This window comes from Morone saxatilis, unplaced genomic scaffold (genome assembly GCF_004916995.1).
Source record: "Morone saxatilis isolate NCDOM2014 unplaced genomic scaffold, NCSU_SB_2.0 Contig10, whole genome shotgun sequence".
Classification (NCBI taxonomy): domain Eukaryota; kingdom Metazoa; phylum Chordata; class Actinopteri; family Moronidae; genus Morone; species Morone saxatilis.
The window spans coordinates 13498454-13510411 of record NW_023339652.1 but is presented as its reverse complement, the minus strand read 5'-3'; the positions used below and the strand labels follow the sequence as shown (position 1 = coordinate 13510411).

The following is an 11958-nucleotide window of genomic DNA, read 5'->3' as shown; positions in this document are numbered from 1 at the left end:
TTGTCCACAGGGGCCGCCAGAGTCCACACTAAATGTATTATATTTTTAGTCATCATTTATAATAACTTTATAATATCTTTATATTTAGGATAAAAGGAGGGGCAGCAGTTGATTTCATGCTAGGTTTGACACTTTTACAAACAATACAAGCAGTTTTATTGTACAAATATATATAAATGAATATAAAATGCAGGAAAAGACTGGAAAAATGGCCAGCAATATGATACCCAGAAATACACACATCACCAGGGAAAATCCCAATAACTGTCTCACTCAAATTCTTGTGTGATTAATGCCGAGGATAGAGTTGACCTTTTGGAGAATGTCCTGTGTTCTGATCTGGATATTAATATTCTCTCCATTTGGTGTCAGAATGATGGTGTCAAACATTAGGGGGTGATGTTCACTCTGTAAAGCAAGAAACTCTGACATTGACTTTCAAGGATACCTCCCAGTGATGGTAAATTGTACAGTCTCATGGCACAAAGTAATCACAGTCAAACTGCAGAGGTTTGATGATCAATACCAGTTAATCAACAATTGCAGCCCACCTTGGCAAAGTGTTCAGCCTGTATCCTCAGTTTTGGAACCACTTTTGTCATCATTTACTTTCTGTTTGTGCCTCATTGTTGTTTTCTTGTGCTGACGTTGCAGAGCGACGCATTCAATCAAGCGCTGCTCTCCTGCTTTCTGTCTTTTCTCTCGACTTTTGTCATTTTTTATTGTCCGCCCCCAATTCACCTTGTTTCCCTGGCTGTCCCTTTACACTCACACAGTTGGAGTTCCTCTCTCAACTTTGTGTGTGTGTGTGTGCATGACAGAGAGAGATTGGGTGGGAGAGAAAGAGGGCATGCATAATTTAGGCTGCTAGGCTGAAGCTTGTCTGTGCCAGCGTAGAGAACTGGACCAAAATTCACTCAGATCTCCTCTCTCTGCTCCCTTGTCCTTGCAGCTGTCCCCTAGAAAAGCTAATTTACTGGAATTTTCTTGATGTTTTCATTATATTAAGGAAATGAACCACCTCATTAAGCAATGTATAATTCAGCTTTTATCACTTTGTAAAGCGTCACTGTCGTAACATTTTTATCAACTGATGACAGTGAATTTGGACACTATCTGATGGCGTTTTCAAATTTGAATGTATATCCTGTAAGAGTTTTCTTCATTAATAGAGGCACCTTGCAATACTTTAACTGATGTAAAATTAAGAAAATTAATTAGAAAGTTAATGTTTGATATGAAACGTGTAGGACATAATAGAGAAAAGTCTCAAAATATGAAAAAGAAATAGCCACTAGGCCTTGGAAAAGTTCTGAGACTAGGGCCAAACTTCGCTTTGTGTGTCACGCCAAAGTAGTTAAGCCCATTCAGGACAAGATTGTGTTCCTGAGGATCAGTTAAACAGCAACATTTTAAGCTACAGCAACTGAAAACAGCTTCATTACAAACAGGGTCCTAACTTAAAGAGAAACTGTCTATTTGCTATGTCAGATTAGGATATGGAGATTTTTCCAACAAAATACATAATGCATATAAAAACTGCCTTTACTCTTTATTATTAGTAGTTATCTAAATAAGTGTTTCCTCACTTTTCTGTTGGCATTTTTTTTTAATATGCTGGGAGAGAATATTCTAACTAAATTTTACAATGTAGTGCAACTTTCTCCCCAGTGTGCCTAATCTTTCAACCTGCAACCGGCTAATATCTGTATGCTTACAAGAGAGGGCAGGTCCACACCTTCCTTCTGGGCTTTACTGTGCTTTGAAAACCCTAAACATGTGGGCTGATCATAAAACGTCTCTTGAACTTTTTCCTACCTCTGTCTCTCCTTCTCTTCCTGTCCCCTCTGGACGGCACAGCGCCTGCACTTCACATGGCCTGCCGAGGTGACAAAGATGATGAGTTACTGGCTGTTTGACACTATCTGAATACAGGAGATGTGTGTTAGGTAGACAGGGTGGCTCTGTGTGTGATTGTGTTTGTGTTTGTGTGTGGCAGCGGGCGAGGATTGGTGTGAAAAAGCTGTGACAGGCCGACAGAGGGCTTAACCACATCCTGTTCCTGCAGGTTAACAAGTTAGGAAATGTTTTGATGGAGAGAGACGTGCCACTCTAATGCTGGGTGCTGTGGTGTGTGTTATTTCTCTCTGTCATGTTTCATCTCTCTAATGCTTCTTTTTCATCATTTCTATCTTTTGTCTGCTCTTTCTTTCAGAAACCACTAAGTATACAGTTTGTGTGAGGCAGAGCATGAACCAAAACGCATCAAATGCGGAAATTAGCTTGTAAATATATTTACTAGTGATATGAAGAATGTGTTTTTAGGCCCAGAAGATGAATCCTAATTACTTTGGTGATCCCGACAACTACTGAATGGATTGTAATGCATCCACTAGTTGTGTAATCGGCACCATCAAAATATTTTATTTGTCTAGTACTTTAGTTTATGAAAAATACCTGCAACATACCGAATACCTGCACCTTTCTGTGTTTAGCGCTAATTGGAAAATGTTAGCATGCTAGCATGCAAAAGTAAGATCGTGACAATTGCCTGTCAAATATCAGCATGTTAGTTAACATTGTCATTGTGAGCATGTTAGCATGCTGATGTTAGCAAAACTCAGAGCACCACTGTGCTCAGGCATAGCTGTAGATTGTTAGTCCTGTTTGCCTGTTAATGTAAGTCCTGAGATGATCTGAAGTCTCCATTGGTCCATCTAATTTAGCATTTGTAAAATGTCACCGTTGAATGCACCCTGTGAAGAGCTGCAGTTACAGTTGAATGTACCAGTTTTTTGAATTTTGGGAACAAAGTCAGAGTTAAGCAGACTGTAGCTGTGTTATTTTAAAACCACAACCTTCCTGTGAGCAATGCCTTGCTTGTGTTTGGTGTGAAAGCCTTGCTGTCTCTTTATCACTGACACAGCTAAAGGGCAGGAGGAACTCAGTTTGTACTCGCAAACATTGATCATGCTAACCTGATTATATCTGCAGTTCATTTGTTCTGATTGATTCTCAATGGATCACAGATATATGTGTGTGTGTGTGTGTGGGGTGTGTGTGTGTTGTGTGTGCTCGTGTGTGTGTGTGTGTGGTTGTGTAGGAGAAACAGAAAGGGGGGGAGTGATTGTTGATTAATGAATCATCTCACTTCCTTTTTGTCTTCTTAAGGACCCAGATTAACTTTACCGTGGCCAATTGAATTTCAACAGCTTCCCAAATGGTGAGCGCAACACACACAAACACACACATACACGCACACACACAGAGTTTGAATGTGCACAGACACTCAGAGACTCACATAAAGACACACACAGTGTGCTGCATACCTAGGGAGCGTTTATTCAAATATATGCAGATGGGGGAATCAAGTGTTTTGTAATAGCCCTCTCCATCACACCTGGCAGCTAAAGCTGAGTGCACTAACATGCTATGATGGCCGTGATTAAGGACTGTGTTATCCATCTACCCTTGAGCTCAGTCTGAGCAGGACAGGCAGCGGCAGCAATAGAGCCACATCCTATGTGCTGGTGTCTGAGGAAAGGTGTAATTGATCTTGTCTGGCTCACACTAAAATCTCAATTGAGAATGATGGCTAGTAGACTTCTGCAGTTTATTAAAAACCCAGTTTGAATAGTGATATGAAACGTCATGAACAGGGAGATTTTTTTTTACAAAAGCTTCATGTTAATATAGTAAGCAGACATCAGTAACGTAATGCACAAATCACTAACAGAACCACTGTTGTTGTTTTTTATGGAAGCACTTGCTGCTATATTGAAGCACTGAACAGCAACTATTGGAAAAAAAGCATTTAGAAGTTCAAGTGGCTATTCAAATAATAAAATGTGGTTCCCATAAAGCACCATTAAACCCACAGAACCTCTGACCATTCTTATTATTTACAACACAGGTGGATAATTCATTACCCCGTTACGTTTTTTCTCATGGTTAAATGAATATCTCCAAACATGATATTCTTGACTTTTTCATATTACAATAATGATTTTTAAGTTTAATTGTGTATAATTAACTGTTAAAGATCACATTCTTTGCCAAAAATACAACCTATTCTATTTCCAAAACTATTTTAGAAAGGGCTCACATTTGTGTCACATCTTGATGCAAGGTTATAAAACTCATGTACTCGCATAACAGAGAAAACTTGGATGTTGAAAATGTCCAAAGTTCATGTTTGATTCTCCACACTGTAACCATGGCATCTTTAAGATTAATCACATCATAACAAGTGCATTTTATTGACTGCATATAAAGAGAGACAAGGTGTACCTCTGGTTTAAGGTAGAAAGAGGCGATAACAAAGACTTAAATGTCAAAGTAGTACATGTCAAGACAGCTTGTTAGTTTGCTTGTTTACTTGTTGTTTCATCATAGTTTAACACTGATCCTTACACATGTAAACGCTATTTTAAATGACTACATTTATAACATGTAGTCAACACTTGAGCAGAAAAGTAATGACCAAATCACCTCTTTCCATTGTTAAGGCACATTTTCATACCCTAGGATTATCCTCTGACTATCCTCTGTGTTCCCTAAACAGGTAACCCAGCCCAGCCAACCTCACTCCACTACATGAGTCCCTACCAGCTGAATGCCTACGCAATGGCCCTGAAGGCGGTAGGAGAAATCATCCAGGACTACGACAGCGATAAGATGTTTCCCGCACTAGGGTTCGGAGCCAAGCTGCCGCCTGATGGACGGATCTCCCACGAGTTTGCCTTGGTATGAGCAAGAGGGGATGGGACCGGAATAGGAGGGAGTGAAACAGGGAGATCTTCCCTTTATTGGGTTTTTGACCCACCCTCACACAAAGTGAATAACTCACTAATCAAAACCAGGAACATCTTTGTATAACTCATTGTACATGGTTCTTGTACTGTACAGTTAAGATGAAGTTCTGTTCAAAAACATCTTTCCTCAAAGGCAAAATATTCTGGGATACACTCAATGTTTTTTATTTTATTTTAGTTATCTATGTCTGCTTGGTTGTATATTTTTCTTATTCCAATGACAAAATGAAAATGTCACATTACATCCCTCAAGACACTTCTAATGCAACAAACGAGGGGGCAGAATTTAACAACAATTTACACCAACGCTTGCCAATAACACAAGAACACAATATTCTCTACTAACCAAGAGCCTCAAGTGACCCCAATAGAACGACGCTTTAAGTCGTGTTGCATAAAAAAGTTACGTCTTCAAACTTTAATTCAGAGTAAATCCCACAGCTGAATAAAACAAGTTGAGGGGAACATTGTGTAACAGTTAATAAGAAAGTAACAGAATGCATGCACTGATGGATATGGTTGAACGTACACATTACAGTTTAGCTCTGACTTTTTTAAATATTTATATTAATAATGTGCTTTTAGTCTAATTTTGATTAATTTCTTTAGATTAATATGTCACCAGCCGTGTTACCATTAACATATTTTTATGCATATTTTGAAGTGTCATATTAGAAAAGGTTGACGGGAAGGGCATAATTTGAAAAAAACTTCCTCAATTTAGAAAATTGCCTTTTTTCAAAAATAGTTGATTGATGGGAGATGGAAACACTTTTTCTACAGTTCTGACAATTCACATAACTGATCAGCTGTTTCCACTCCAACACTCATCGCTCCCATGGCTCTATAATACATCCATGATATCTTGATGAACCAACTATTAATAATTACATAACGGTAGTTGATGGAAACAAACATTCAGTGGCATTTTTTTTTGCGGATTTGGAATACATTTGGATGGAAACATGGCTACGGTTTCAAGACAAAACACTGGAATATAAGTCTTTTTGTTCATCAAGTTTCCTTTCCTCTCCTTAGAATGGGAACCCTCAGAACCCGTACTGTGCAGGTATTGACGGTGTGATGGAAGCCTACTACCAGAGTCTGAAGTCAGTTCAGCTCTACGGACCCACAAACTTCTCCCCTGTCATCAACCATGTGGCAAGGTAACACACACACACACACACGCACATAATTTATAGGAGTTAATGTCAAGATTGTTATATTTACTAATTTTTCCCACTTCCCTCATTTATATTCATTATACCACATGCAGATTGTTTTACACTTGCATATTTGCTATCATAGCTTATATAATGAACTTCAAATCATTTGAGTATGCGTGAAAGAACACCGAGTACATTTCACTCTGCGACTGACACTCAGCATGTGTTCCCAGTTTTTCTGTAATAAGCTCAGAGCAGCAAGTGTTGCCAGATAGCTAACAAGAGTTCGAGGAAGAGAGAAAAAAAACTAGAGACACAAACAGAGAAAGTACCTGACAGCTGATTGCATGTTTGTTTGTGTCTCTGTGTGGATGATGACATGATTTATTCAGCAGGAAAGCCACATGAACACGTCATCCAGACAAAAATCTGAAATTAAAAAAAGACATTAAGGAACTATTCATGCAAGTATGTAATTAAAGAGATGAATTCAAGTGAAGCCTCTCATCAGGTTACATCACATATTTCGAAGATAATTTACAGAAATCTTAATTGCGTGGTTACACACGAAGAGGCAAAGGCACTATGAAAGTGAAATGGTGAAACAAGCAGTAATACAGAGGCAGCAGTTTGCTTTTATTTAGCCTATAGTGTCACCTGAATACCTTATACTCCTTTTTCCTGACTGTGTCCTTCTATCAAACCCCCTTAATGAACTTCCCTCTCTGCTATGTTGTTTTTTACAAACTAATCACCAACTCCTTTTACAGTAATTACATCAAAATCTTGATTTTCTCTCCTTTTAAAAAGCAGTTAAACATTTTGGAATTTACGCTTACTGTTTTTTTTTTGCTGAGAGTTAGATGAGAAGAGTGATACCGCTGTCACTCATGTCTTTATGTTAAGTATGGAGCTGAAACTAGGAGGCAATAAGCTTAGCTTAGTTTTGCATTAAAGGCAGGGGGAAATGGCTAGCCTAGCACAAGTCAACAGTACACACCTCTAAAGCTTACTAATTAACATGTTGAATCTTGTTTGATTATTCTAAACTCCAAGAGAATTTCAGAGCTGCTAGCAGGCTTTCTTAGGAAGGGAAGCGACAGCTCGGAGATGTTAGTTTTTACACCACACATAAACTGATGAGTAAAATGTTTTTACAGGGTGTTATGTGTTGTACTTAATTGGTTGGAAGGATTTAACAAAGGTAAATTAGATATAGATATATTAATAAATGAGTTGTGCATCAGTGAGCTTTAGAGGTGTGGGGATTTTATTACTTCACACTTTTCCACACACGTTTCCCCTTGCTTCCAGTCTTTCATGCTAAGCTAAGCTAACATGGCTGGCTGTAGCTTCACTTATAATGGTGTCGATCTTTGGCACAGCTGTTCCTAATCTTCCATTTTCTGTTTTCTTATTTTTACTTCTCTCTTTTTTTTTGTTTGTTTTGTTTTGTTTTGCTGCATTCTCTTTTTTTCCATAAACCCCTCGCCGCTCTCAGCCAGTCTACATCTCATTAACTGTTCTTGCTGTAAGATTTAACTTTAATAATCAGTTCAGCCCAGTTTGATAAGTACCAGGCTAATCAGCACACATTCTACAAACTCTTCCTCCGAAAACCTAATTGAAAACTTTTAAAACTAGGCGTTGCATATTCATGTAGGAACTTTCTTTCATCTATATTGCCTATTTGTCAAGTTCAAGCCTGCTTACAGTATGTTACCAAGTACAGGCTGTTGTCATCATGTTTTTTTCATCTGTAATCCCAGCCCCTACATCCCACCTCCACCTCCTCTCCTCTGTTTGTTGACTGCCCTCATATTTCAATAACTGCCCCCTTTTTCTCTTCAATGTCTTGCTTCACTCCCACATGCAGCTTAGTAACTATTCACTTTACTTCTGCCCTGCTCCTCCTCTCTCTGCCTCTCTTTAGTTGTTGCCTCTGCTATATTGTGATCATCTACAGCGTGAGACTTAAGTACTTAAATATCAGCTATCTATATTGGAGAGGAGGTAGAAACTAACCTCTCGGTGTAGAAAGGTGGAGCGCAGCAGAAGCCATTGCGACTGCAGTAATCTCAGTGTGTAAATATCAGTAACAGTCAGTTCACGACCACATGGGAGTAAAAGGTCACACTCAACATCTCGGGAGAAATTGAAAGCTATATTGAGCTGAGGATCTATAGAATTGACATAAAGATAGATGTACAGAGAGAAGCACTTGACAGATTAAGATCCTCCAGAGTAGGAGGTAAGTGACATTTATTCAATGAGAGAAATCATTTTCTGTACTGTATTTAATTTGAGAACAAGCTAAGTAGTTTAATTAATTAAAAGTACACAGAATGATGCTTGATATTATCATGTAGTCAATCATCATGGTAAACGAATGAAGATGGCAGCAAAGAAATAACTACAAAGATGGTTTTGTGTGTTTTTGTGCGTAGGTATGCAGCCTCAGTGAAGGACGGCTCCCAGTACTTTGTGCTCCTCATCATCACAGACGGCGTCATCTCAGACATGGCCCAGACCAAGGAGTCTATTGTCAATGTAAGTGCATATTCTGTAACATCTGACCCTGCATTCTGACCCCCCAAAACAAAAGAATAAACAGAGGATGTCCTCTCTTCACAGTCTTTTAGTTAGAGAAACATCAGTTGCATCTATAAGGGGCTTTAATGGTGATAATAAGCAAGTATACCGGTGTTCACGCACCTGACACAATTGGGAAATGAAAGCTGGCTTACTCTGATCAGGAACATTGTTGCTGAATAAGGTCGAAGCAGGTGGTTTTACACGGGTTTGTTTGCATGCTCAGGCTCAATGCACACTGCCAGGATCTGATCCAGCCTCACATCACAAGGACTATTGAGTCTGCGTCTGCACCAAAATTTCTCCCAGTGAAATCATTTGGCTCTTCATTCAGGAGCGAAGAAGTGTCTCTTATCTGAAGGACTGTTCTCTCAGAGCCTAAAAGGAAAAATACAATGAACAATTCAATCCCTAAGTACTCAAACTTCATTTATAGAGCAGATTTTATACAAAAAGATCCAATATAATGTGCTTCACAAAAGATGAAAAATAACACATAAAAAGACAGATGCAAAAGTCAGAACATTAAAAACAAAGGAGACAAATGAAGAGAGAATGGTGCCATTAAGACAGCTTGTGATTTAATGAGAACCTATAATATATGTAGATTGTATCTAAAAGACAGACCAGTTACTGGTGGTTTCTGTAGAGATAACAGTTTAGTAGAAAGTATTTTGCTGCTTTTGTTCCTTTTTTGTTCCTATTATTTAATTATTTATTTATTTAGCTGTATAGACATGTTTGAGCTAGCTAGCTGTGTGAATGGTGTAAAAAGCAAGGGGGTGAAAAAACCCCAAAAAGGGGTATTCATCAAAATAGACATTTCTCCAAAAAGAAAAGAATTCACCATGGAAAACATTTGCAATTAACAGTGTAATTAGGCAGTAGGGTGACGCATGTCATAACGCGTTGGTGCTTGAACACAAAACCATGAAAACATGTATGCAAATGAGCAGAATTGTCATGGCCTGAGAACTTATCACATTTGGGCAAAAATATGTCTCTTAAATCCTCGTCATCATTACTTTTCTTTTTTCGCTCCTGAGAGCAAAAATCTGCCTCTGAATGAAAGCTGGAAAATAGCTGTGCGTGTGATTTCCTAATTAGGCTGTTAGGCGGATCACTGTCAGCTTATAGATGTATTGACAATAGAATTACTACATGGAGAAAAAGCACATATTGTTGGCCTTACATATAATTTAAATCTACCGGATCCATGCAGTACAAAAGCCTCAGCCTCAGTTAATAGACATTGTCCAAATGTTTGGTGTGGGCACATATTTTTACTCATTCCTGGACATCCTTCCCTCCTTGCAAAGCCAACAGAAATACGATGTGACTGGGGAGCCTTTACTACTGTTTTTTATTTCAGCGTTTGCTGTGTCGCCCTCACTTTTGACAGCATGTAATTCACCCTCCATCTCTGTCAAGTCATAGCATACCATGTAGAATGCAAACACAACGTGAACGGCGGCCATTTATGTGAAGGCAGTGATCCATCGCAGCCCCTTGAAAGCAGAGATGGAGACGAGAGGTTGAGGAGAGTGAAATGTTAAGGAGAACAGGAGGCTGAGGGAGGAAAAGGAGGCGACAGGGTAGAAAGAGGTGGCAGAGATGAGGAAGAAGAGAAAAAAACAGAGCAAAGGCCAGTAGACGTTTACCGAGGGGAGCAAAAAATAAACGAGATATTTTGATAAGATCATCTATTGCTCTGCTGCCCGAGGTCAACCCATTACTCAAATACACTGAACACACGCCGCTGGCCCTCTCGTTCTGATGCACGCGCTGTGGCACACATACCCACACACACACACACACACAAACACATGTCATTTGTAAGCTGTCAGTGGGCTCAGGCAGTGTTGTTGATTCTCTCGTCTCTAATATTATTCACTGTGATGTCTCGACCCACGCATCCCTCCAGGAGGTGCTGTGCAAAAAAAAAACACGATTCAAAGATTCACACAAATGTTTACACATACTGTACGTACTATACATGACACTTGGTGCTTTGTTTGCCCCTGATGAAGATAGAGGCTGTTTATGTTGACCTGTAGCTCATCTTTATTCTATGAACGACTATGAGGGTAGACACCAACAGTTTTTCACCAAAATGTTAAAAATGAAAAACTCATCAAGTGTTCATTGTTCTTCTCCTGCAGGCCTCCTGTCTGCCAATGTCAATCATAATTGTGGGGGTGGGACCTGCAGAATTCGATGGTAAGTAAACAAGAAGTTGTGGACTTGTGAGTGATATTTATGTGTAAGAAACTACTCTGTAGAATCTGTCTGAGTTGCACAAGAGTTTTTTATTCTATTTGTATTCTCCTCAGCTATGATTGAGTTGGACGGCGATGAGGTCAGAATCTCATCCAGAGGAAGATATGCTGAGAGGGACATTGTTCAGGTACACTCTTTCTTTCTCTCAGATCATTGCGCAGTGCTTTCACAGTAATGAATAAACAAACCACATCCAAGATTACAAATGAGCTCTGCCACTTGGCCACCTAGACCCTTTGTCATCACTTTTTTCAGATTTTATCCCTAATGACAAAGCGGATTTATTTTGATTCTGATTTTGAGAACCACCAGCAGTCCAAATCAACCATCTAGACACCCCCGGGGCAAATATGAGTTGCTGGGTCCCTATTAACCCTGTATTCCTCCCTCATATAACTCCAAGACTACCTGTCCCCACGTTTGCTCCTTTTTAATTTAACAAAACACATTCATTTAGGAAAGCTTAGAAGCACAAAACCAGGATATTAAAGGTTGTAAAAAACAAAATCAGTTCGAGGTTTCTTATATTGTTAGTTGATTCTTTAGTAGCACATATTCCCAAACAAAATGATAATTAAATAAGCACACTTTGACATACAATAAGCCTGGATCTTTTTGGTTCCCTGGAGGTCTGGAGCCCCAGGGTATTTCCCCACTTTTCCCAGCTGATAATAAAAAATAATAATAAAAAAAAATAAAAATCTTGATCTAGGTGTCATTTCTTAACCTAATTTTGCAAAAGTATCAAAACTCATTCAGTGGCATGTTGATGTCGGACATAGTCAAAAATCCAAACTTTGCAGAGGATTTATTTGGAAGTGAAGAAGAATTGTGTATTTTTTAAAGCCGAGTGGCTAAAAAACACCTGAGTCCCATCCAGGTCGTTCAACTCTGTCCATGCAAACAGACACCTGGTCACCTCGACCCCACAGCGCGCCAGACCACAGATGGCAAGATGCACACACACACACATGCCATAGAGAAAATGGCATGCTCCCCGGTATCTGTGAAGTCTGCCAAATCTCTGTTTCTGTATCTTTCTCATTAAAGTCGACGAACAGAGATCCTCAGCTCTAACCCGCCCTAATGTACGCGTTAAAAAGCCT

General features: G+C 39.2%; 2 protein-coding genes across 2 annotated transcripts in view; both read left to right on the top strand.

Annotated features, from left to right (window-relative positions):
- Positions 1 to 3225, top strand: part of LOC118336271 (copine-8-like) — a 60164-nt gene extending 56939 nt beyond the window's left edge. Inside the window, exon 14 of the mRNA XM_035672884.1 lies at positions 3172 to 3225. Coding sequence (XP_035528777.1) covers positions 3172 to 3202 — 31 coding nt within the window. The 3' untranslated portion in view covers positions 3203 to 3225. The remainder of the gene's footprint in view (positions 1 to 3171) is intronic.
- A 366-nt stretch (positions 3226 to 3591) lies between these two features.
- On the top strand, positions 3592 to 10800 carry LOC118342423 (copine-8-like). The gene is made up of 5 exons (XM_035680968.1): positions 3592 to 3598; positions 4565 to 4746; positions 5853 to 5980; positions 8428 to 8530; positions 10735 to 10800. Exons 1-5 carry the CDS (start codon positions 3592 to 3594, stop codon positions 10798 to 10800), a joined length of 486 nt encoding a protein of 161 aa, XP_035536861.1.
- Positions 10801 to 11958: the final 1158 nt, after the last annotated feature.

Excerpts from the sequence above, each read along its gene's own strand:
- LOC118342423 (XM_035680968.1), top strand. Across the intron at positions 5,981-8,427 it reads GTCATCAACCATGTGGCAAG|GTATGCAGCCTCAGTGAAGG; the intron begins GTAACACACACA and ends TTTTGTGCGTAG. Across the intron at positions 8,531-10,734 it reads CCAAGGAGTCTATTGTCAAT|GCCTCCTGTCTGCCAATGTC; the intron begins GTAAGTGCATAT and ends CTTCTCCTGCAG.